This window comes from Macaca thibetana, chromosome 12, assembly GCF_024542745.1.
Source record: "Macaca thibetana thibetana isolate TM-01 chromosome 12, ASM2454274v1, whole genome shotgun sequence".
Taxonomy (NCBI): domain Eukaryota; kingdom Metazoa; phylum Chordata; class Mammalia; order Primates; family Cercopithecidae; genus Macaca; species Macaca thibetana.
Genome location: NC_065589.1, coordinates 84,671,581 through 84,697,330, shown reverse-complemented (window position 1 = coordinate 84,697,330; position 25,750 = coordinate 84,671,581). Strand labels below are relative to the sequence as shown.

The 25,750-nt window shown below is 36.2% G+C and overlaps 1 protein-coding gene across 6 annotated transcripts in view; it reads right to left on the bottom strand.

The window, feature by feature from the left end:
- The window catches only part of CCDC148 (coiled-coil domain containing 148), a 284,045-nt gene that overhangs the window by 128,535 nt on the left and 129,760 nt on the right, over positions 1 to 25,750 (bottom strand). For all 6 annotated transcript variants that reach the window (XM_050750433.1, XM_050750439.1, XM_050750438.1 and 3 more), the window contains 2 exons: positions 8,304 to 8,442; positions 5,627 to 5,833 (listed from right to left, as the gene is read on the bottom strand). In XM_050750433.1, the coding sequence (XP_050606390.1) occupies positions 5,627 to 5,833; positions 8,304 to 8,442 (346 nt within the window). The remainder of the gene's footprint in view (positions 1 to 5,626; positions 5,834 to 8,303; positions 8,443 to 25,750) is intronic.

The window sequence follows — 25,750 nt, the reverse complement described above, 5'->3', positions numbered from 1 at the left end:
TGTAGAACTCTTGTATGCAAACCTTTGTGGGGCCAAGATAATATTGAATTACAAGTTGAATGAGCTGATGTGAACCTCAGGCAAGTCACTTCATCTTTCAGGGCTCAGCTTTCAGGCTTATAAAATGAAGGGCAGGGATAAATTGCCAAGTTTCCTTCCAGGTTAAAAAAAATTATAAGCATAGTTTAACATTTTAAATGACTGCAGAATTTATAGATTTACTTCTTTTCTTTTATGATATCGTTTTGATCCCAGATCCCAGCTATAATTTACTGAGCTCAGTCCCTCATCAGGAATACAAATTCCAATGATAACACTCTCTCTAGAAAAAACAGAATCCATTTTACTACAGTGTGCTTTATGTTCTGATTTCCCCCACTATCTGCCTGCATTTACACTTTTCAGGTTTCATCCCTGAACGCTCAGATATTTGTTTATCCTCGTGTGACCATACCTTTCTGAAGAGGCTACATGTTATGTTGTCTCTTAGAGCTGCAGCCTTGATTCAGTGACTAGATGCTCTGCAGCAACCTCTGCACATCTCAGCTTAGATTTGTCATTGAAGAGAATATCAGGAAATGCATAGAAAGCATCTATTAGGATGCCTGGTGGTAGGGGACACTCAGTAAAGTATGCTTCGTATGTGGTACAGCATGATGTGTGAGACATCATCAAAATGTGGTATTGTTTTTGTCCTCCATTCAGATGTTTCTCCAACCACCAGTTGAAAACTCAGCAGAATGCATGGCTCACTCTTGAGTTACAGAGAGGTCCATGGTAACTTTAAGTCACAAAACAGTCTTGGTTCAAAATCAGTGCCTGGTTCTAAGAGATTAGTTAGCACTTCCCTCTTCATGCAGAAGATGGCTTCTTTCATTCCCTAGATGCTTAAACCTTCGGGGCCCAGAGGTGGGAGGAGGAAAAGAAAAGGAGGGCTAAAGAAAAGGAAAGCAAAGTTCTCAGTTGATGGGTGACTGACACTGTCCTAAGTAAGCTAGGCAGGAGGTTCATGCTGACCCTTGCCCTCCAAGCAGTGCTGTTGCCTTGATTGCTAGCTGGGTTTTCCAGGAAAGATGCTCCTGATGTGTGTCATGCTCATTTACCTTTGACTAGCCATTTCTTTCCTATCCATCAGGTTCCCATTTATTGTTGTTCCATCCCACTGTCTTTGGGGTCCCCTTACTTCTGGCAGGAACCCTGTTAGGCAGAAAAATCTTGGGCATAATATCTTTGACAATGGCCCTTTACCATTAGCCAGTGATTTCTTAAATAGGACAAAAAAAGATTGATGAATTATATTTCATTAGGAGCTATGAGCTTCCATTTAGGTGTAGAAAGTTAGACAGAATATTGTTCTCACTTTAACCACAAGGAAAAGCTGAATCACCTACATCAGGACTTTTCTTGAACTCCTCAGAGAGCAGAGGCCACAAGGCAATAAATTAGTCTGAAATTTAAGGAAAGACAGATGCCTCCAAGGAGAGCCAGGATGTGACAACTGGCTTACTTGCCACAGAGCATCTGGGGAGATGAGGCCACTATGGAAGTCAGAAGACTGCAGCTAAAATGTTGTAATAAATTGACAAATGTTAATGATTTACAAGTTTTAATGACTTCGCAGAGCATGAGAATATAGAACCTGTGGAAGCTACAAACACAAGAGGAATTTGCACCCACTCTCAGGCTTTTCTCCATAGATCTCAGAGTGCTCACAAAAAAAAATCAGAGTCAGGGTAGGAGAGCAGAGAAAGCATCCTATGGCAGTGCAGATCTGCCAAAGAAGATCCAAAGTCCTATAGAATGAACACCTATCACTGCTGGAGGAAAAGCCACAAACCCACTAGGGTACAAGTGTGGACCCATCACAACTGGGAGAAGGAAATGAAGAAACGCTCTTCTCCTGGGGGAGGTGCAGGAAACTGTCTCCCTCACAAGAACATCAAAATCATGAGGCAGAATTTGTCTGCTGTGGGAAAAAGAGCAGGATTGCTGAGTAGGCCCTTAGCCCCAAGACCCAGGGACACAGGCCCTGCCTGAGAATGAAGCTGAACCAGTATTGCAGAATGCCCCTTCCCCTACCAGGCTAGCAAGTGTCTAGTAACAATCTAGTGCAGGGGAAGGAACAAGAGTGTGGCAGGGCCAGGCCCAGTGGCTCACCTGCAATCTCCGGCTTTGGGATTGCTTGAGGCCAGAAACTCAAGACCAACCTGGGCAACATAGCAAGACCTCATCTCCACAAAATATTGAAAAACTGAAAAATTAGCCAGGCATGGTAGTGCATGCCTGTGGTCTCAGCTATTTGGAAGATGGAGGCAGGAAGATCACTTGAGCCTGGGACATGTAGGCTGCAGTGAGCTATGATTGCATCTCCACATTCCAGCCTGGGCAATAGAGTGAAACCCTGTCTCTTAAAAATAAGAAAAAAAAAAAAAAGGAGGGACACCCTCTGAGGCACAGGCTCACCAGGAAGCCTAAAGTCTACTCCCACTATAAGCAAGGTAACATTAATCACCAATAACTTGAAACAACTGATGAACGGAAAAACTGTAACATAGCCATGTCATGGAATACTACTCAGCAATAAAAAAGAACAAACCATTGATACAAACAACATGGGTGGATCTAAAATGCATTATGATAAGTGAACAAAGCCAGACTCAAGGCTACATACTGTTGAGTTACACTTACATGACCTTCTAGAATAGGCAAAACTCTAAGGATAGAGAACAGATCAGTGGTTGCCAAAGGCTGGAGGTAGATGAGGCGTTGACTACAAAGGGGTGTGAAGAATTTTTGAGTGGTGGTGGAACTGTTCTATATCTTGATTATGGTGGTAGTGATACATCATGCATTTTCAAAATTCATAGAACTATGCATTAAAAATAGTGATTTTGGCTGGGCGCAGTGGCTCACGCATGTAATCCCAGCACTTTGGGAGGCCAAGGCGGGCAGATCTTAAAGTCAGAGATCAAGACCATCCTGGCTAACACAGCGAAATCCCGTCTCTACTAAAAAAAAAAATACCAAAAAATCAGCCAGGTGTGGTGGCAGGTGCCTGTAGTCCCAGCTACTTGGGAGGCTGAGGCAGGAGAATCGTGTGAACCCAGGAGGCGCAGCTTGCCATGGGCCAAGATCACACTACTGCACTCCAACCTGGGCGACAGAGCAAGACTCCATCTTAAAAAATAAAAAATAAAAAAATTAGTGATTTTACTGTATATGATATATCTCAAATACATTTAAAAATTTAAAAAAGTACTTCATTAAAATTAAGAAGTTTTGTTCATTTAAAGATGCCGTTAAGAGAGTGAGGACACAAGTCATTGACTGGGAGAAAATAAAAAGAAATAGCTCTTGCATACAGAATATATAAAGAACATATAAATAAGTAAGAAAAAGAAAAAGCACACCACCCAAAAGAAAAATAGACAAAAGACTTGAGTGGGCTTCTCACAAAAGAGGATATCCAAATGGCTAATAAACATATGAAAAGATACTTAGACAGCTTTATTCTAAGTGCGAATAAAAAATAATGAGGTACCACTACTCAGTCACCACATTACAGGAAATTAAAGATTAGCAATACCAATGTTGGGGAAGATGTGAAGCAATTGAATTAGGTTGCAAATTTGTATAACCACTTTGGAAAACTATTTGGCAGTATTTACTAAAGCTAAACACATCTGAGCCTTATGATGTAGTGATTGTGCTCCTAAGTATACTATCTATCCAATAGAAATGAATGTATATGTCCACCAAAAGACATGTTCAAGAATGTTGATAGTGCCACTATCATAATAGCAAAAACCTGAAAACGGCTCAAATTCCTGTTAATAGGAAAATATATACATATACTATGAAATACTACACAGCAATAAAGAAGAACAATGTAACATGCCACAAAGATGAAACAGATATGATGAATGCAAGAAGTACAAAGGACTATATACTATATATATATTATATATATATATAGTAGTATCTCATTTGATTTATATGAAGTTCAGGAATAGACAAAACTAATCGATGGTCATGAAGTCAGAATAGTGATTACAGGTGGGGACTGTATTTACTGAGAAGAGGCATTAAGGGGTCTTCTGAGCTGCAGGAAACATTCCAGGTTTTGATCTCAGTGGTTTTTCATGGGGGTGTGTGTGTGTCGTAAAGCATCATCCAAGAGTCTTTGGATCAGCATTAGACAGTTACTTTATCATTACACTTGCATTTTTGTCAAGCACCTCAGTCTCATGTGCATGTCTATGGTTGGTATTGGATATCTCAATCAAAACTTCAATATTAACATCCTGTTAGAGTAACTTTTTGGTTGAACCATATGAAATTATTGATTGTTGACTGTTTTTGACCTAAAGTGCACTTGTGCACTTTACTACTTGTATACTGACCTCAGTGCAATACAATATAAAGAAAAATATCAATTTCAGCATAGCTCAACAGTTAGTGATAATGTGTGCAAAATGACTATAAATAAACTAGGAATACAATAACTTGTCATGGCCCCTGGCCCCTGTGTATTTCTTATCAGCCTGAAGATGGAGAAGAAACATGTATTAGCCCTGCAGCCCATGACAGATCAGCCTTGATGCAGCTCCTATTCCTTTTAGGTCTCAAGCTTATGCAATGTCAAAAGAAATATCTTTTTGTTTTAAAAATATGTAGATGAAACATTTTTCCTCTAATGTTTTAAAACAAAGACATTTGTTTTATATGCTCTTAATTGGTGTTGCTTAATGTCTGCCAGTTGTTTTCTATCAGGAGAATAAAATTTTTTGTTGCACCATCGTCTTTCTACCATATCATTTATCAGCTCAAGATTTGTGCACTTCAAGTATGTTATACCTCAATACAATTTGTTTTTAATGGCCCTGGCCAGCACTCCTGGGGAGGTCATATCCACGTCAGGCCTCCAGGACTCATGCACTGTGACCCTCCTGTGGAATGCAGTTGTTCCCAGCACAACAGCCACTCTTACTTACAGTTCTGCCACTGAAGCAGCGCCTCTACTTCCCTCTGACATTCCAGTCCTCAATCCTTCTAACAGCGAGGGTTACCTACCAACTCCCCAAGCCACCCTCAATCCAGCCCCGCTAGACATTTCTGGGTCTGAGGAGGAGGAAAACCCCATCCATTCCCCAGCACTTCGCTGAGGACTCACACATAGCCCAGCAAGCTTGCCCCAATGTATTTCATCATGAAGCTTCTCTTCTCCTCCTCACTTGGACTTTTTGCTATCTTTGATGTGAATGAGAAGTCCAAGAGTCTTTGGATCAGCATTAGACAGTTACTTTATCATTACACTTGCATTTTTGTCTAGTACCTCAGTATGACGTGCACGTCTATGGTTGGTATTGGATATCTCAATCAAAACTTCAATATTAACATCCTGTTAGAGTAACTTTTTGGTTGAACCATATGAAATTATTGATTATTGACTGTTTTTGACTTAAAAAATGCAATTTTATACAGTTCAAACTAACAGTTTTATTCAAGATAGGCTTTTTTTTTAAAAAAAAAAGAGAAACTGAACTTTAGGGTGAGTTTGAACAAAAGGGAAAAATTGATTCTTAAATATCCAGACAAATACTGAAACCCCTGTGCAGCATCTTACCTTGGCTTTCAGATCAGCACACAATTCCTGTTGCTTTTTCTTGTCCTTAGCCAATGTGCTCTCCATTTCATGAGCTGCACAAGCCTCAATGAGTGCCAGCACAGCCTTCTGCGTAAAGTCTTTCTTATTTTTATTCCAATTTGATATCAAGATCTTTCGCTGCTCCATAGCAAAGCGATATTGGTCACAATATTTCTCATGTTCAATCTGAAAAGATAACAGAGGGTGAATACTTATCATGAAAATGAGCTTATATTTTGCGTCATTGTTACAAAAATGAAAAAAAAAACCATTATAACCAATGATTTTGAAAAATTGGGGACAAATATTTAATCATAAATACAGCAACCAGAAACCAGGTACTACCTACAAAGTTCTGAACTCGTGGCTAATTGGTGACTGAGGACAAGTCATTTAATGTTTGTAAGTCCTTGGTTTCCTCATATAGGATGCGGTTACACCAGGTAACCTCTAAAACCACTTTCGTTTCTAAATGGTAATGATTCTATGAGAGCAGAAAGCAATATTTTCCCTATATTTAATTTTAAAAATATCCCATCTTTATATCAGTTTTGGTATTTTAACAATTACATCAAGTGTTTCAGTTAGACAAAATGCTAATAAACATAAAAATTGCTACCACAATCTTGAAAACTCACAATTTTACCCTTAATTACTGAAACATTCAGATGTTAGGATGCCTAAACTTAAAGTAATAATAGCAATGACACTGAGCCCTTCCCATGCTATGCTCATGAAGGACATGGCATTTTCACATCGGCAGCAGTAGCTCCTTTTGGCAGTGAATCTCAACCATGGGAATTAGCAGAGTCTTGAGGGAAGAACAGGAATGGAGAGAACCTGAGTAGCCTGGAAAACCTCTGTGGGTCGTTCTGAAATGCTCCTCAGAAAAAGGTGTGTCTTCCAAAGTTGAGAGTCACTGATCTAAATAATTCTTTATGTTGCCAGTATAGACCATGACTCTGAATTTAATACATTATTTAACCTCCAGGAGTTGTGGGAAAAGCAGCTAGCAAACAGGACATTTTATGTCCCACCTAAAATAATACTTTAGGTATAATTAGGTACGCAGTAAAACCACTTACTTGGTCTCACTTAAACTAAGTATCAGCTACTGAGATCTGTTCTGTAAACTTCTCAGCTTTGTTTTATAAAGCCAAAAATATACTTAACATCTGTAAAACATTAAGCATATACCACACAGAAATGGATGCTAATAAATCTAATGTAAGAAGTAAATGTATTGGGAGCCCGAGGAGAGCAGATCACGAGGTCAAAAGACTGAGACCATCCTGGTCAACATGGTAAAATCCTGTCATTACTGAAAATACAAAAATTAGCTGGGCCTGGTAGCCCGTGCCTGTAGTCCCAGCTACTTAGGAGGCTGAGGCAGGAGAATCACTTGAACCCAGGAGGGGGAGGGTGCAGTGAGCAAAGATCGCACCACTGCACTCCAGCCTGGCAACAGAGCAAGACTCCATCTCAAAAAATAAATAAATAAATAAATAAAAAAGTAAATGTAAAAATCTTTATCATGATAATAATAGAAAAATATAAAAATCTACAAGTTATAAATGACAACTTGTCACAGAAGCAAATAGAATCAATAGGCAACAAAAGGAAAGATCTAATTTAATAAGTGAAAGTTATTTAAAAATTCAGAGTGAATTATTTATCATATAACAGGTATCTGTTACTGAATAAAGGGAGAGAGGTGAAGAGAATGAAAGAAGATGGGAAAAAATGGTCACAGTAGCTGTGTGACCTTTGCTTCAGTTTTTCCATCTAAGGATGGGAACAGTACTTCTCTCATCCACTCTTACGTGTATTCAAGGAGTTTCCATGTGATTGATACATGGTTAACTTCTATATACATGTGAGTATTGTTGTTACTTGCTTAATTTAAAACAATTACAAAAACAGAGTATTTAAGATGCTATAGCATGGCTCACTTAAAAATTAAAAGTCTGCGTGTTTGTTTATGTGTATGTTATAAGGTGAGTTATTGTGAAATTAATTAGTGACAGGGTAACTTCTGTTTTCTTGCCCTTGTGTTCTTGTTGACTAAAGAATGAAACAATAAAACAGTAATTTCCCAGTTCCTTTTTAGGAAAATATCAGTCACATCTTTGACTTCTGTATTTGGGGTATTTGTGTCTCAGATCCATCTAGGAGGATCAAGCAGAGTTGTCGTGGTGGTGAAGAGATAAGTAAGTACCACCCCCAGGGCAAGTGCTGGCTTCCCTGTGACTAGAAAGACTGAGGTGAAGCAGGCTCTGTGAATAGTGGAGCAGGCATTTCACTTTCAGGCAAGACCTGGAGATGGCAAAGCCCCCGAAGGTGAGCATCTGGCTGACCAGACACCCAGCAGTCAAATACTAGCAGAGCAGCCCTGGGATCACAGTGAAGATCTCCACAGCAAGTAGGCACAGAGAGTGACTTCTGCCCGAGGGGGCCCTCCACCTCGTTATGGACAGGACAAACTCGAAAAAATGACCTGCACAGGCTTTCAAACCATTATATAACCCTATTATTTTCTAGAGTATAGGAAAAAATAATTTTTAAAGAACCATTTAAAGTACATGTACATTGCTTAATAATTATTGACTACTAAAACAATTTAATTTGCCAGTATGTACGTAGGCCCAGCACTCACCAAATCATGCCTAGATTTGTGAGGAAAATATCTTTGTAACATGTCCAGATACAGAGTCCTTCTTCCAAAGAGATCTCCAGGGTACTGATCCAAAATAGCCTGGTAAATCCAGTGGTCTTCTTCACTTAGTTGGCAGTTTCTGGAAGCAAAAAAATGTCACAACATATTACTGAGCAATCACGAAATTTGAGGGACTCAAACTGTTCAAGCTATTAGCAAGTGATAGTGACGAAGCAAAACGAGGTTTCTGGGTACTTTAAAGACATTAGCCAAATTTAATGTCTGTTTCAGAAAAGTTTCTAAATTCTAATGCAATGGGTTCCTTCAATTCTTTATTTGGTCTTGCCATGAGTATGAGCCATAATTCGATTAAGTTTGATGAGACATAGTATTTCAAAAATAATTATTCTATCTTGCCTGTAATGATATTTTAGAAATCATGACCAATGAATGAAATAAACACTGGGGAATAAATTATTATGTATACAGATTAAAAAGGAATTTTATTTATTCAACAAGGTTCCTATGTCTAAACTGGAGAAAAGTACAAATGTAGACAGTTAAATGAGCAATTATGTAAAGGAAAAGACAGACTGAGGAAGATATCAGTCAGAAATGATCACAGATATCATTTCATTATGATTTCTCATTATTTAAGGTTTGACTTCAAAAGAAAGTCTAAAATTATCTATTACTTTACCTCTTAGTGCTTCATAGAGGCAATACTAAATATTGATAGTGAAAAGATAACCAATGGCATTAAAACCACTGAAGAAATCATTTGCAAATAGGATCCCTTCAAGTCACCTTCCCAATAACGTATCTACTATGCTCCAAAAGGCCTTTTTCCTTTCAGAACACTCCTAGGCACCATCCTGGTTTGCATTCTTTATAGAGTATTAGCAAAGTCTTGTGCAGAGTGAAAAGTTTGCAATATCAGCTTGAATGCTAAACTGAATTAATATATTTTTATATTCTCAGTTTATTTTGCATACCATTATTCCTGTTTAATGAATTAGAATAATCACATAAAAACGCAATCAGAGGGAATATTATTAGCAACAAATACTTCTTAATCCAAGAGGAGACTTGTCATTGTTTATTTCTACTATATCAGTGGTCTTATACTTTAAAGTTAACTGTGCAATTCAAAGAATTTCTTATATATCTTCCATGCCCCTGAAAAATATTTGACAATTTAAAACAGAATAAAACACCTCTTAAATCAGTGATACTGATGGGAATTCCAATGTTCTCATACAAGATTATTATTCTGATAAATAGCAAGAAAGAAAAACTCTTTTTCAAAGAAAAAAGTCCTATCTGTTTCATAATAGGGGGAAAAAAAGAGGGTTGGAGATTCTACCAGGAAGAGGAATACTCTACAGTTCTTCAGTATGACATAACAATTTATTGCAGAGAGAACTGCAAATGAATTCGTTGAACACACCAAGTGTTTCAGTCCTGTCTGAATCAGTTATGCATGTACAGACAAAGGCTTCTGCAAATAAAGCAGTACAAATAGGAGTATTAAGCCAGAAGAAAGATTTGCCTGAGTAAACTTGGCATTTAAAACATCCTCAGGATTTCATGGACAATATCTCAGGTCCTCTTTCAAGGAGCCCATCTTCATTCAGGTTAACATAAATGCATTTTAATAGCAGAGTTAGCCACATAACTTCTGCATTACCATACCACAAGCAACAAACAAAAAATAGAACTAAAGTCCATGTCTTCATTAATGTTTGTAAAATGTTTTTTTAAATCAAAAGGACTTGAAAAGAGTTTGAATTTCCACCTTTACTTGACTATAAATGTGGATGCATGGGTGTGTGTGCCCTGGGAAGGGGGAAGCAATAGAAGCTAGGTCCAACCAGTTCTCTGTTCCTTTAAATTGTGATTCATCTCTATAATGGATGCTGTTGGTACCGCACCCAGATTGCCTTTATTAGATGGAATTCTTATCACCGAGATGCTGTGAGTCTTGGCAGATAACTCACAGATGCCTCTTCCTTCTCTGGAGAATTGCCCTGGACCAAGTGGGAGCTGCCTCTCCCACCCTCTTTAGAGAAGTCTACCCTCCCACCCTCTTTCAAAGGCCAGCCATAACCAATGACTGACCTACCTGGAGGTACAGAAAGCCAGCCTACTTGACTCCAGAGAGGCTCAACTATATGATACCTTTGCACTCCAGTGTTTCCCCATGGGAGCAAACCATGGCCAGTCTCCACTGACACCTTCTTGCTTACACATTTCCCTTCTTCTATTTGGCTTCTTTCACAGCCCTCCCCCTGAGAGCACCTCCCAACAAATCTCTTGTTTAGAAATCCCTGTCTCAGCTTTGTTTCTATAGAACCTACCTTAATATAATCTATAAGCAATCTTACCCGTAATTTTCAAAAATAGTTTAAATCTTTTGGTAAATGGAGAAGTACTCCTAAATTATTTTCTTTCATGATATCTCATACTGAGTGGCAGTGGAAGATTGTGGCTGTGCTCAAGGAGAAAGTGAAAATGGCAGACATTTACAAAAATGCTTTCCAAATAGAAGCATACATTAAGCAGTGTACATTGCTATAAATAAATATAGCAGCGGGAGAATTTGTGGCACTCAGTGCATTTTTATACATTGCCTCAATGTATTAATTAGCTGCCATTTTAGTGACAATATTAAACCACTTAAACATATGAAATGATCATAAAACATTAAAGTCAGATATTTCAAAGCAAGCATGCCATGAACTGTCATCATATCCATTTTGACCTTCTTGTTGATTTTAGAAGCCTCACATCCCGACAGTTTTTCCCAGTTACCAAAATTACTCAAATTGCAAGTCACTTTTTAGTACATGTAGAATAAAATTTTTAAAAAACATGCTTAAAGGAAATGATACATAAATACTCACAATATTATTATTTTTAGGTTATGTATTTATAGCAGTTTCCAGAGTTGCAGCCTTAAACATTGGAGCAAATATTCACATAGGCAGGAATAATGAAAAAGCCCTGCATCTCCATTAGAATGCTGCATGTGAGGAAAGGAGAACTCTCCTTCAGCTACATCATACCCTACATATATACCGAGCCTTTGGATGGTAAAAATCTAAGAAGAATATTTAAACATAGTAGCCTCATCACAATAACAAAGTAGTCACTTCTGAGGAACATGGACTTTGAACTTCTAAAATAAAATCAGATTCAATATACTTGCATTTCCAAGTGTAAATCTGGACACTTATCTTTTTAAATCAAACCTTCATCTTTTTTATATAGAAAAATCTATATAAAGTAGCTGAAACTAAGGTTAGGTTTTACCTTTCAAAGTTCTTGTTGAATTCAACTGCTTTGCTGGTGATTCTAATGACAGAACTAGCTAAATTGCACAGATAGTGAAAAATATTCTGATCCCTTATCTACTTTCTGAATTTGAAAAATGACTCTATAATGTTAAAAGAACATTAAGAACATTTTAAAGAAAACTTTCAAATTGTCCTAAGCTTTTTGCAATTTACCAAAAAAAAAAAAAAAAAAATCTTTAGACAAAAAATCTTTAGCAGTTCTCTGCAATTTCTATTCCTTTTTGTCCGTCTAAACTTTCTAATTTAAAGTTCTTTAGAATATTCATCTTTATCACAGCCTGCTAAGATTTTACAATTTGTAAGGTTATTGAGTACTTTGAACACTTCAGGGAATTTCAGCCTACAAAAAGGTGAGGTATTTACCACTCAATTCTTATTCACCATCTCCTGCCCTACAATATGGTATCTGATCACAGATATCATTTCATTATGATTTCTCAGGAAGTGAGACAAAACAGATAATTCAGAAAACAACAACAGAGCTGTAAAAATTCACCCTGACCCAGGCCATTGTCTTCCTAATTCTGCCTGTTTGAATTATCCCAAAAATCCTAAAGTGACTCACAATTAACTTAGCTACTAGTGTTCCTCATAGCCACATTTAAATCACTTTCCTTGGGTTCTGGTTCCGTGACATTCAAATACACTTAGGGATGGAGGGCAGGCAATGGTGGTAAACAAGACATGTACAGGTAACAGGTACTTTAACAACAGAAACAAGTTTATGAAACTAAACATTGTGGTTACAAACTGGCTGAAAGCTGTCTTATGTTTTCTCAGAGTAAAGCAGCTTTCCAGGCAAAATGGTAATTAATGCTCCTGAAGCTAGCTGATGCAATAGTGAACTTGACCTGAAGAAAAACTCATCTCTTAAAGCATTACAGTGTTAGGGGACACCTACTGCTCCTTCGGAGAAGTAGGGGTGCAGTGAGCCACCATTCAATTAATGTGGATGACAGACCATCCTCTTCTCTGGCTGCATCAGATCTGACCCTCTGTAATACACAATCTGACTTCACCTTTCAGTTTTTTCTTTCCAATACAGAACCATCCAAACACCCAATCTAATCAGCCTGGTTTCTTCATCCACCAACAACCCCAGCCCAGGCCCATTGTCCAAATATAAATCTATGTCTGATTTTCAGTCTGGTTTACAGGAGGCTCCCTGCTCCCAGACCCATTTCTGACCAACAGAATCTGCTCCTCAAATCTTCCCTGGGTATGCATCTTCTATTCCTCAGAGATCTATTCCCACCTCCATAGTCCTTGGCTCTAGCAGTCTGGCTACTTAGCTGGAAGGTGACGACCAGAATAAAGTGGACTTTCACGAGCAAGGTCAAAATCCATTGAAACGAAGGAAAAAAAAGTGATGCTATAGGGTAAGGCCAAAACTTGTGCCAAATTCCAAAGCCTCATTCTTCTGAAGGATGATGAAAAGATAGCAGGATTCTAAAAGTAATGGCTTTGGGAATCTGGTCAGAACAGTAGGCTAAGTGATTTATTTGGAAGTTGCATTTTCCAAATGGTAAGTACATTGTTTTTACTTAGATTATTTTTTAGAGAAGTTTACATAGAAAGCTCACTTTTTTCACTTAGAATGTATATTTTTTGGAAGTAGAATAGTGGGGATGATGGCAAGCCTCTTAAACCACTCTTTGTCTCTGAAACATCCATCCACCAGTAGTTTTCTGGTGGAAGTTTTGAAATAACATGACGGAGATAAAATAGCCTTTTACTTTTCTTTTTTCTTTTTTTTTTTTGGAGACAGGGTCTCGCTCTGTCACCCAGGCTGGTGTGCAGTGGCGTGATCTTGGCTCACTGCAGCCTTGAACTCCTGGATTCAAGCAGTCTTGCCTTAGCCTCCCACAGAGCTGGGACTACAGGCATGTGCCACCACACTCAGATAATTTTTTATTTTCAGTAGAGATAGGGTCTTGCTCTGTTGCCTAGGCTGGTCTTGAACTTCTGAGCTCAAGCAGTCCTCCCACCTTGGCCTCCCAAAGTGCTGGAATTACAGGCATGACACACCGCACCTCACCTAAAATAGCCTTTTAAAAGTAAGACGTAATTGCTCAAACACCCCATATGCTAGGTTTTTAATAATTACATTCATCATAAGAAGCGTAAGGAAAAGAAAACTGTAGCAGACATTGCTCCCACCCCTGCTTCTGCCCACCAGAATGCTGACTTTATTCAAGATCTACTCTCCTCCATCCACATTTGGCCCTGCTTCAGGAAAAGTGAGCCCCATCTCCAGCCCTGGCAGTGAATCTGGATTGATTTTCAGCTATTCACAAACACCCATTCACAAACTTCCTGTTTCTCTAACAAGTGTTTGGTAGGAACATGGACAAAAGATCCAATTCTGGCCAATGAAATGTGAAGGGAAGTCTTCAGGGGTAATGTTTTCCTAGCTCTTAGAGTCACAAAGACAGAAGGAAGGTCCCTCTCTGCCTCTGGACGTTGTTATGCAGAACTGTCTGGCAGGAAGTCATCTAACTTGCAAGAAGGCTAGGCAAGAGAATGCAGAACACCAGACCTCACTGTTCTTGGACTTCTCTACCTCTAGACTTCTTGTTACATAAGAAATTGCTTTATTATGTAAGTTACTTTGAGTTGGATTGGGTATTCTCTTATAGCTAAAGATAATTGACAGCAAACTGAAAAAGAGAAAAATGACTTTTTAAACATAGCATCTTAATATTGCTTTGGAAGAAAAGTACTATGGAAGGATGTGGAGATGAAAGAGATGTAGACCCAATGAATGGAGAGACCAGCATCTAAGGTGACGAATACTCTGCAGCTGATTCCCGGCCAATGATGTTCAACACCAAGGGCCATTTTTAAGACCAGAAAAAGACTCTCAAACTCAAATGAATAGAATCAGTGAAGACAAGATCATCTGCAAATTCATTATTTGCTCTATGTTTTAAATCCTTATATTGAACCAAAATCTGTCTCCATGTTATCATTTTATTCTTCATTTTTGGGGGGACAAGAACATTTTAAACTGCAGTAAAGTTGAATTAAATAAAATTACCTTATATAGACATTATGACTCAATTTTCTAAGTCCAAAAGCAAGAGTAATAAAATTGGCCTACTTCTTTGGGACAGTAGGAGGAAAACTTTACTTAACCATCATAAGGTCTTCTGAAATTTTAATTGCCACATAAAATGTCATAATGTCATCTCAAACCAAGCATAAGTAATCATTAAGAAATTATAAGAATGAATTAAAAGAGTGATAGTTCTTCTCAGTTTATTTTTGAGACATTAGCAATGGTTAACTTTATGTTTTCTGATAGGCACTAATACGGCAACTAAACATAAACCTGGGAATGGTGTGGTTATCCTTACTTGCTCTCCATAGTGTTTGTTCTTATAGTTACCTCAAAAGATTGTATCTTAACTGCAATTGAACTTCAAGGTATAAAGAATAGGGAAAAGTTGTTTATGAACAATCGGTTTGTTATATAAAATAGGTATTAAAATTCTTCTCATGTTAAAACTTGACAATCTTGTCCATAGAAATTTTAATCTTGGCTTTGCATATAAATACACAAATTTTATTATTTTTACAATACATTCTTTCTGTATTATCTAATAACAAATGTCAATTGTCCTAGACACAAACTCGTCAAGCTGTTATGTTTCCATTTTCTTCAATCATATTTATTCAAATTAATTTGATTTCACACCCAGTGAAGAATAGAAACCCCTTATAAATGATTTTCACCCCTTCATCATATAAAACCCAGATTTTTCAGTTTCCTGAAGTATTGAAAAAGTATTTCATGCACTATTACATTGTGCAGTCACTAGCTAAAACAACTACATCAAAAAGGCAGGTGAAGCTGCAGTGATATTACTAATAAAGACTTAAACTAGGTATTTAAGCCGCTATTCTTAAATACCTAGATATACTTTTTGCAAATACATAACATGCAAGTAAATATAACTAAGCAAAGGTAAACTCTAAGACTAGTTTTTGAGGGTATCCTGTAGAAAATGAACCCTTTTTTCCCTTGAAAAAGGGCATTCCACCATAGCCAAGAGAATTTAAAATGTTTTATTCCCAGGACAAACTCAAAGTAGGTTGAATAAACACCACATGTGGTTTCTGGTATTTAAAGAAAGAGTATAAAACCATAAAGTAGTTATTATGAATGATATATTTTAAGAGAAAGCTACTAAATATATGTGACAAAAATAAAATCATGGTCCACACTATTACCCACTCCTTCCAAAAATATAAACTCCAACATCAAGTTGGACAAGAGAAAATGGGAGCTACAGTGACCCAGAATGTTGAGTGAGGGGTCATCTAACCAGTGAGACTACGTGAACACTGGAAGATCAGGTAATTATGCCACTGTTTCTGGGAACTTCTCTCATTAATCACCCTTGGCACACAACCAGCCCAGACTGGAAGTGTAGAACCTGAGACTGGACATGCCCAGGCACTGAAACTTTCTAACAGCTCTGAGACTTCATTCTCAGAGAAAAATGCCACATGGGAATTAGGGCTCCAATGTTTTAACTTGTTGTCACCTCATCAAGTAGGCAAATATCAGTTATTATACCCCTTTCCCTCTCTTTCTTCTCTCTTGTATTCATCAAGCAATGGTCATATATGTAAGCATTTGTTTATTTCACATATTTTTAAAGAAAATTATGTAAAGCCACACGGTGTTTCTTGAGTGTTGCCTTCTGATGCTGACTTTTATCCATCTCATCTTTATTAGCAATAGAGTTTATTTTGAAATATGGTTTATTTTGAAACAAGGGAAGAGTCAGGTTTATTATGAAAATTATGTATAGATTTCTCTTTTGGCAAAACTTTCACATAAGGACAGTGAAAGAGCTATGCTACAAAAATAAATACTGAAAGAGAGAGAAAGAACATGAACATGACACTGATGATATTTACACATGACAGCAATCTCCAATGCCCTGATCTCCAAGTACAGATGAACCAAATAATATAAAGTCTACTAATGAAAACATAAATTGTTTTTACTTGTCTGGAAGGCAATTTACCAATGCTACCAAAAGTCTTAGAATTTTTCATGCCCTTTGACTCAGCAGTTCTATTTCTAGGAGTTCATCTTAAGGGAATAATTATAGAATTACTCAAAATATAGTGACAAAATTGTCTATTCCAAGTTTTTAAAACAATTATCAAAATGTGGTAAAAATAATTGTCCAAAAATAGGAAATTGGTCAAATTTATGTGATACAGCCATATATTGTAATACTATCCAGCTAATTTTAAAATATATTGTAAAATAATATTTAATACATGACCTAAATCATAGAAGAAGCTCAGTAACCATTTATTGGAAAAAGGAATAACACTGGATGTGATTCAAAACAGGAAAAATCAGTAGATACGTGTATAGATTTTTTTTATTTTTGTAAACAACATTCATAGATCTGAAATATATACAATGTTACCGACAGATATATCTGAGTGTTGGAAATTTAGATTAATTTTTAGTTTCTTCTCTAGTTTTCTAATTGTATTTTACAAATTTTCTTTAACAAATATAATTATTTCTGTATTAAGAGAAATATGCATAAAAGGAAAAGCTCATAAAGCACTAAACAGTTATCTTAAAAATTACTAACGAGTAAAGTAAAGCTACTAACAATTAGGGTAAATTCAAATAATTTAGTTGAGAAAATATAAAACTATGGGCATCAGCAATGTACATACAGAGGAGAAAATTGTTAAATCATTGTGGATTTTAAATAGCATTCAGATTCAGATCTCGAATAATAATAGAATATTAATTATAAACTAACATCATAAAATTTAATATACCTATCAAACAATAAAGTAGAAATTACTTGCCATCACTCTATAGCTTTTTCCACATATTGACTTCATATCTGACATAGCCAAATGGAGCATCAGACAATTATGTCTCATCTATACGATTAATTCATCCAAATGTTAGGAAATTAAAGCCACAATCTCATCTGAGTCTCAAACAAGCAATTAAACTTGTCTTCATGTTACTGATGAAATACAGCCCAAATAGAATCTAAATAGCTTCACAAAAACACTGAATAAAGGAAGAGGTTCAATTGTAGTCAAATTGTTTTTAAAATGTGTTTTAGTAAAAGAGATCATCCTTTAAAGCTGTGCTGTCCGTTAGCCCCTAACCACACATGGCTTAAAAATGTGGCAGTCCAAATTAAGATATATTCTAAGTATAAAATGCTGACCAGATTTCAAAGACTTCATATGAAAAAAGAGAATGTAAACTATCTCATTAATTTAAAAATACTGGTTATATGTTGAAATTACAATATTATGGAACTATTGCATTAAATAAGACACACTTTAAAATAAATTTCACCTTGCTCTTTTTAAATTTTTAATACAGCAACTTGAAACTTAAAATTACATATGTGCTCACACGTACAGCTTTTTGTCATATTTCTATGACATGGCAACCTGTTTTACCAGCTGATACTGGTACTCAACCTGATTTACCAGCATCCTGGCATGTGTATATTCTTGAAGCAGTGTGGTAACCGGGGAAAACTCTCTATTCAGATGTGCAGAAGAGACTTAATGTTGCTCAACCATTTACCACGTCAGAGACTTTGGGGAAATTGCTCACCTTCTTTTGAGCTATAGTTTCTTCATCTGTAAAATAGAGCTTTTAAGATGGGGTAAACTGAGGGTTAAAATCATTTGTATTTGTCAGATCATGTAATAGGTACTCATTAAATATCAATGGTCTCCTCTTTACTCTTTAACTTTGATTTTTAAAAACATGTATTTTTGCTTTAAAAAATAGAAAGTAAAAATACGCCAAAATTATGTATAATTTCACCACCTGGGGATAGCTTTTTTTTTTTTGAGATAGGGTCTCACTCTGTTGCCCAGACTGGAGTGCAGTGGTGTGATCTCAGCTTGCCTCCCAAGCTCAAGCAACTCTCCTACCTCAGGTTCCCAAGTATCAGGAATTACAGGCATGCACCACTACTGTCTGGCTAATTTTTGTATTTTTAGTAGAGATGGGGTTTCACCATGTAGGCCAGGTTGGTCTTGAACGCTTGACCTCAAATGATCCACCCACCTCGGCCTTCCAAAGTGCTGGGATTACAGGCATGAGCCACCGCACCTGGCCCAGGATAACTATTTTTGTTTATTTGGGCGGATAACCTTCCAGTCTTTTTTCTGTGGCTATATATAGATGTAACGCTTTCAGAAGGAAAGAAAAAAAGAAAGTCCATGTTCTATAAACTATTTTGTGGCCTACTTTTTAATTATATAGCAACATATTCAAATCATTTGTATCATTAGAAATATCCTTTATATAATCATTAATGTCAGTGTAGTATTCCATTGTGTGGATATATCATACTTGATGAAGTTCATTCCCTAGTTGCTGGCTCTTTAGGTAGTTTTGAAGATTTTGCCATCACTAAGGAAAGAAAATTTAATGCTGAACACCCTTGAAGCCAATATCCACTTTATGTCTCTGATTATTTCCTTAAAGATCATATCTAAAGAAACAAAGAGTATTCACATTTAAAAAGATTTTTGATGACATGGTGTCAGACTTCCAAATACACCAATTATATATGAAAATGCTCATTTCTCCCATACCATTTTAAACTCTGGACATAATGTTTTACCATTTTATAGGAAAAAAAATGAGTATTTTTAACATTTTTATTGCTTTGATGAGTAGAGAGGCTTTTATAAGTTTCTTAATCATTTGCATTTAGAATTACCAACCAGAGTTCCACAGACTGCCACCATGAACATCTATTCATTCCCCTCCCAGCATCTGCACCATATACTCTGCAACCTCACCTGTTAGAGTAGCAGATGAACCATCTGTGCTTATTCCTCCACTTGTGTACTAAATCCCAACTCTCCTTACAACTCCAAGACATCATTCAGCAATTCCCCTCGCCTGCATCTTCAGAGTTTATCCTTTACTAGATTACTCTTGCTAGAATCAAACACACTGCTACTTCTCCCATTTGGAAAAAAAAAAAAAAAAAAAAGCAAATAACTACATAAAAGCTTGGCCCTACTTGCCTACTCTCCTTTGCAGAAAAACTTATCAAAATAGTTTTCTGTACACACTATCTTCAATTCCTTTCCTATCCATGCAAATCTACTCAATCAGGCATTTGCTTCCACTTCTTCAATGAAAATTGAACCTCCATCTAAAGCCACCAACAACCTCTATTAAAGTCAACAGTCAATTATCAGTGTATTTTACTTATTAGCAGCATGTATTCAATGGACGGACCACTTCCTCTTCACTTGCCTTCCAGGACACTACACTCTCTTGGTTTTCATATCTCACAGACATTTTCTCAGTGTCCTTTGTTGGCTCTTCCTCTTGTCCCTGACATTGTAATGTTGGCAGGTGTAAGGGATAAGTCTTTGACTTTTCTCCTTTCTCTCTTTACTCACTACTTTAGTGATCATATCCAATCTCATGCTAATGACTCATATCCATGTAATTCCAGTCAAGATCTCTTTCCTGAATTCCAAACCCATATAGCCAACTGCATCCACACAATCTCTACACAGATACCTAATGGCATCTCAACCTCATCGTATCTAAACCTCAACCACGGATTTCCTCCACAACCAAAGCTTGCTTCACATACAGTGTTCCCCATCTAAGATGATGGCAACTCCATCCTTCTAGTTGCTCAGTCCCCAAAACGCAGCTATTTGGAACTATTCTTGTTGCTCTCTTTTTCTTACATGGCTCATTGAATCTGTCAACAGATGCTATTGGCTCTGCCTTTAAAATATATCCAAGAGCTGAACTGGATTACTTTATCTAAGTGTCCGATATTTTCTTGCACTTCTACCCCCAGCCCCACAGTTTATCTTAAACACAGTAACTGCCAATGTGATTCAGCTAAAACATAAGTCTGATTTTGTCACTCTGCTCACTTCTGCTCAACACCTTCCAACAGCTTCTCATATCACACAGAGTAAAAGCTGAAGTTTTAAAAATGGCTACAAGGCTCTAAATGTCCTACCCCCACCCATACCTCTATGACCCCACCTTCTACTACTCTCTGGATCTGTCACTCTGTTCCTGCCACACTGGCCTCTTGCCAGGCATACTCCCACCTCAGTAAACACTGGCTGGAATACTTTTACCCAAATATCTTGAGGACTAGTTTTCCCAACCCTGTCCTAACTTTTATGTCACTTTCTCAACCAGGCCTGCTCCTAAACATCTACTTAAAATTACAGTCTGCCCCCTAGAATCCCAACACCTTCTATCTCTCTTACTTTGTATTTTTTCATAGCACTTATCACTTTCTAACATTACTGTGTATAATATACTTAAGTATTATGTTTATGGTTTTCAGTGTGTTTCTTACTGTTTCATGAGTACGTGAATTTTTGTATATTTTATGCTAATAGATGCTCAATAAATATTGGTTGAAAATACGAAGGGTAAGTCAGCCATATCTTCATCTCCTTTGCTCCATTTTCCTTTTGGCTGTTCACCAATCGATTAATTTGCAAAATGTCTTTATGTGTTAGGGATTTTAATCATTTGTACCTGATATATTGCCAACATTTTCCTGTTACTTCATTTTTACCCTTGTCAAATTTTTTCCTTTAAAAAAATTTTAGAATAGAAACAATATTCACATGGTTCAAAATTCAAAAGGTTTAATGAAAGAGGATACAATGAAAATTCTTTCTACACCTACTCACCCAGGCATGTGGTTCCCTTCCCTCAAGATGAATGTTATCAATTTTTGTGTATTGTTTCAGACATGTAAAAGCAAATATACAAAAATATATATGTTGGCTTTTTTCCTGTTTTACACAATGTAGACTGTACATTGTTTTGATTACTTAACTATATACCTCACCCTAACTCTTACATATTGTTCCATGTCAGTTAATGTAAATTTTCACAATTTTTAATGTGCAGAATAATATATTGTATGGATGTACAATAATCTATAAAACTAGTCCCTATTGATATTAAGGTTTTTGCTTAATCTTTCACTACTGCAATGAATAACTGTAAAAATAAATTGGTGTATACATATTCAATTATATTTATATGATATATTATTGAGATTTGGAGGCTGTCAGGACAAAGGGCATATACTCTGTGATCTGGGAAGTCCTGCTGATCTGCTCTATAGAAAAGTTTCACCAGTTTAGACTCACTTTAGCAGAATATAAAATACCTGTTTTCCCCACACCGTTGTCATATCTGTTAGATTTAGTTGCAGATGATAAAAACTATTCGAACTCTTTAAGCAAAAAAAAGTTTATGACTAGATATTACATGACTTACACAATAATGGCTCTGCCATGATTACGAAAGGCCCCACCTACCACCTCAGGAAGCTATAATTTCAGAATGTGATCACATGAGTAACATAAATGCCTCACTCCTTGCCTCTTTTCCCTTTAACTCAATTCTGAATCCAAATTCATCCAAGGATTTTGGATTGTCCGAGCCCAAATCACATCCCTTGACCGATCTGTTCATGGCAACATGCTATTGTTTATAAAATGCTTAATATAAGATAGCAATAGTCTTCCCTCATTATTGCTTCTTTTCCTCAGAATTTTCCTAAATTCAAATTCAGATTAATATTTTAATCCTGTGAATAATTTTATTGAGATCATTAAATTTATAGATTGACAGGAAATATATCTATAATTATTCAACCTTCTATTCTGAGACTAAAATATCACTTGTTCAAGTTTTATGTCCTTCAGTAACATTTGAAATGTTTTTTCCTATAGTACAGATCTTTTACATTTCTTGTTAAATTAATTCCCAAATATTCTATATTTATAATTGCTATTGCAAACTATGTTTGTTTCTTTCATGAGATCTTCCAGATGGCCATTGTTTATATATATATATGAAAGTTTGGGTTCCATTTATATTAATTTTATACCCAGCCATCTTACTAAATTATCTTATTTCTGTAGGTTTTATTCCGTTGATTGCCATGAGTTTTTCTTGTAAAAACTCACTATCTGCAAATAAGATAATTTTACCTATATCTATATTTTATAACTCTAATATCTTTCTCTTGTCTAATTGTGTTGCCTACTATTTCCAGAATAACATTAAATAATGGTGGTGATTACAGACTTGTTTGTCACTAACAAAAATGCATCTATTGTATTCCCATTAAGTTTTTGGAAGTTTATATATTTTATTATAGGAAAAAAGTATTCATCTATTCCTTTTACATTTTTAAAGAATAAATGTTAGCTTTTTAATAGCATTTCAGTGTTCATGAAGATAAGCCATAATAGATATCCTTACATTAACTATTTTAAGTTGCTGGAATCATGACAGTGAATATTTTATTTATAATTTTTGTATTAATAGATATAAATGAGATTGGGCCACAGTTTTTGTATGTGTGCAGTATTTTACAAGATTGTCTATCAATGTTATACTTGTTTCATGAACATAACTTAGAAGTTTCCCTCCTTTATCTACTCTCTGAAACAGTTAAATAGCAATGAAATTTTTATTTTTTTCTCTCTGTTTAATAAACTTTATATTCTTAGTGCAGTTTTAGAGTCACACCAAATTAAGCAGAAAGTATAGAGTTCCCATTTATCTTCATCTCCCATGCAAAATAAAATCTCTTCCACTATCAGTATTCCTTGCCAGAGAGTACATTTTGTTGTCATCAATGAACCTATAATGACACATAATTATTACCCAAAGTCCATAGTTTATATTAGGATTCACTCTTCATGTTGCACATCCTATGAATTCTGACAAACACATAATGACATTTATCCACCATTGTAGTATTGCACAGAATAGCTTTATTGTCCTACTACACTGTGCTCTGCCTACTCATTTATCCCTCCCTTCTGGCCCCTGGCAACACTAATTTTTTTTTTACTGATTCCATAATATTGCCTTTTCCAGAATGCCATACTGTTGGTATAATACACTATGAAGCTTTTTCAGATTCACTTCTTTCACTTAGTTATATGCATTTAAATTTCCTGCATGTCTTTTCAGGCTTGATAGTTCTTTGCTTTTTAGCATTGAATAAAATTTCATTGTCTGTATGTACCACAGTTTGTTTATTCATTCACCTACTGAAGAACATCTTGGTAACTTCCAAGTTTTAGCAGTTATGAATAAAGCTACTATAAACATTCATTTGCAGCTTTTGTGTTGACATATATTTTTTATTCATTTGGGTAAATACCAAGGAGCATGACTGCAGGATTGTATGATAAAAGTATATTTAGTTTTGTAAGAAACTGCCAAACTGCCTTCCAAAGTGACCGTACCATTCTGAATTCCCACCAGCAATGAACAAGAGGTCCTGTTGCTCTACATACTTATTTGTCAGCATTTGGTGTTGTCAGTGTTCTGGATTTTGACCATTCTAATAAGTGTGTATATCTTGTCTTAATTTGCATTCTCTAGTGGCACATAATGTGGAGCATCTTTTCATGTGCTTATTTGCCATCTGTATATCTTTTTTGCTGAGGTGTCTTCAGGATTTTGCCCATATTTTAATCAGGTTGTTTCCTTATTGTTGAGTTTTAAAAGTAATTTGTATATTTTGGATAACAGTCTTTTATCAGATGTGTCTTTTGCAAATATTTTCTCTCATTCTGCAGCTTGTCTTCTCATTCTCTTGACATTGTCTCTTGCAGAGCATAAGTTTGTCATTTTAATGAAGTTCAGCTTATCAATTATTTCATTCATGGATCATGCTTTTGGTCTCAAAAGTAATTGTCATACCCAAGATCATCTAGGTTTTCTCCCATGTTACCTTCTAAGAGTTTTACAGTTTTGTGTCTGACATTTAGGCCTATCATTTTGAGTTAATTTTTGTGAAAGTTGTCTAGATTCTTTTTTTTGAATATGTATGTCTAGTTGTTCCAGTAACATTTGTTGAAAAGACTATCTTTGCTTCATTGTATTGCCTCTGCTCCTTTATCAAACATTGCATATATGTGGGTCTATTTCTAGGTTCTTTTTAAAATTTTTTTTAATTTTTATTTTTTAAAATATACTTTAATTTCTGGGGTACATGCGCAGAATGTGCAGGTTTGTTACATACGTATACACATGCCATGGTGGTTTGCTGAACCCATCAACATGTCACCTACATTAGGTATTTATCCTAATGCTATCCCTCCCCTAGCCTCACACCCCCTGACAGGTCCCGATGTGTGATGTTCCCCCTTGCTGTGTCCACGTGTTCTTATTGTTCAACTCCTACTTATGAGTGAGAACATGTGGTGTTTGGTTTTCTGTTCTTGTGTTAGTTTGCTGAGAATGATTGTTTCCAGCTTCATCCATGTCCCTGAAAAGGACGTGAACTCATCTTTTTTATGGCTGCATAGTATTCCATGGTGTATATGTGCCACATTTTCTTTATCCAGTCTATCATTGATGGACATTTGGGTTGGTTCCAAGTCTTTGCTATTGTGAATAGTGTCACAATAAACATACGTGTGCATGTGTCTTTATAGTAGAATGATTTATAATCCTTTGGGTATATACCCAGTAATGGGATTGCTGGGTCAAATGGTATTTCTAGTTCTAAATCCTTGAGGAATTGCCACAGTGTCTTCCACAACGGTTGAACTAACTTATGCTCCCACCAAAAGTGTAAAAGCGTTCCTATTTCTCCACATCTTCTCCAACATCTGTTGTTTCCTGACTTTTTAATGATTGCCATTCTAACTGGCATGAGATGGTGATGGTATCTCATTGTGGTTTTGATTAGCGTTTCTCTCATGACCAGTGATGATGAGCATTTTTTCATATGTTTGTTGGCCGCATAAATGTCTTCTTTTGAGAAGTGTCTGATCATATCCTTTGCCCACTTTTTGATGTAGTTGTTTGTTTTTTTTCTTGTAAATTTGTTTAAGTTCTTTGCAGATTCTGGATATTAGCCCTTTGTCAGAAGGATAGATTGCAAAAATTTTCTCCTATTCTGTAGGTTGCCTGTTCATGCTGATGATAGTTTCTTTTGCTGTGCAGAAGCTCTTTAATTAGATCCCATTTATCAATTTTGGCTTTTGTTGTCATTGCTT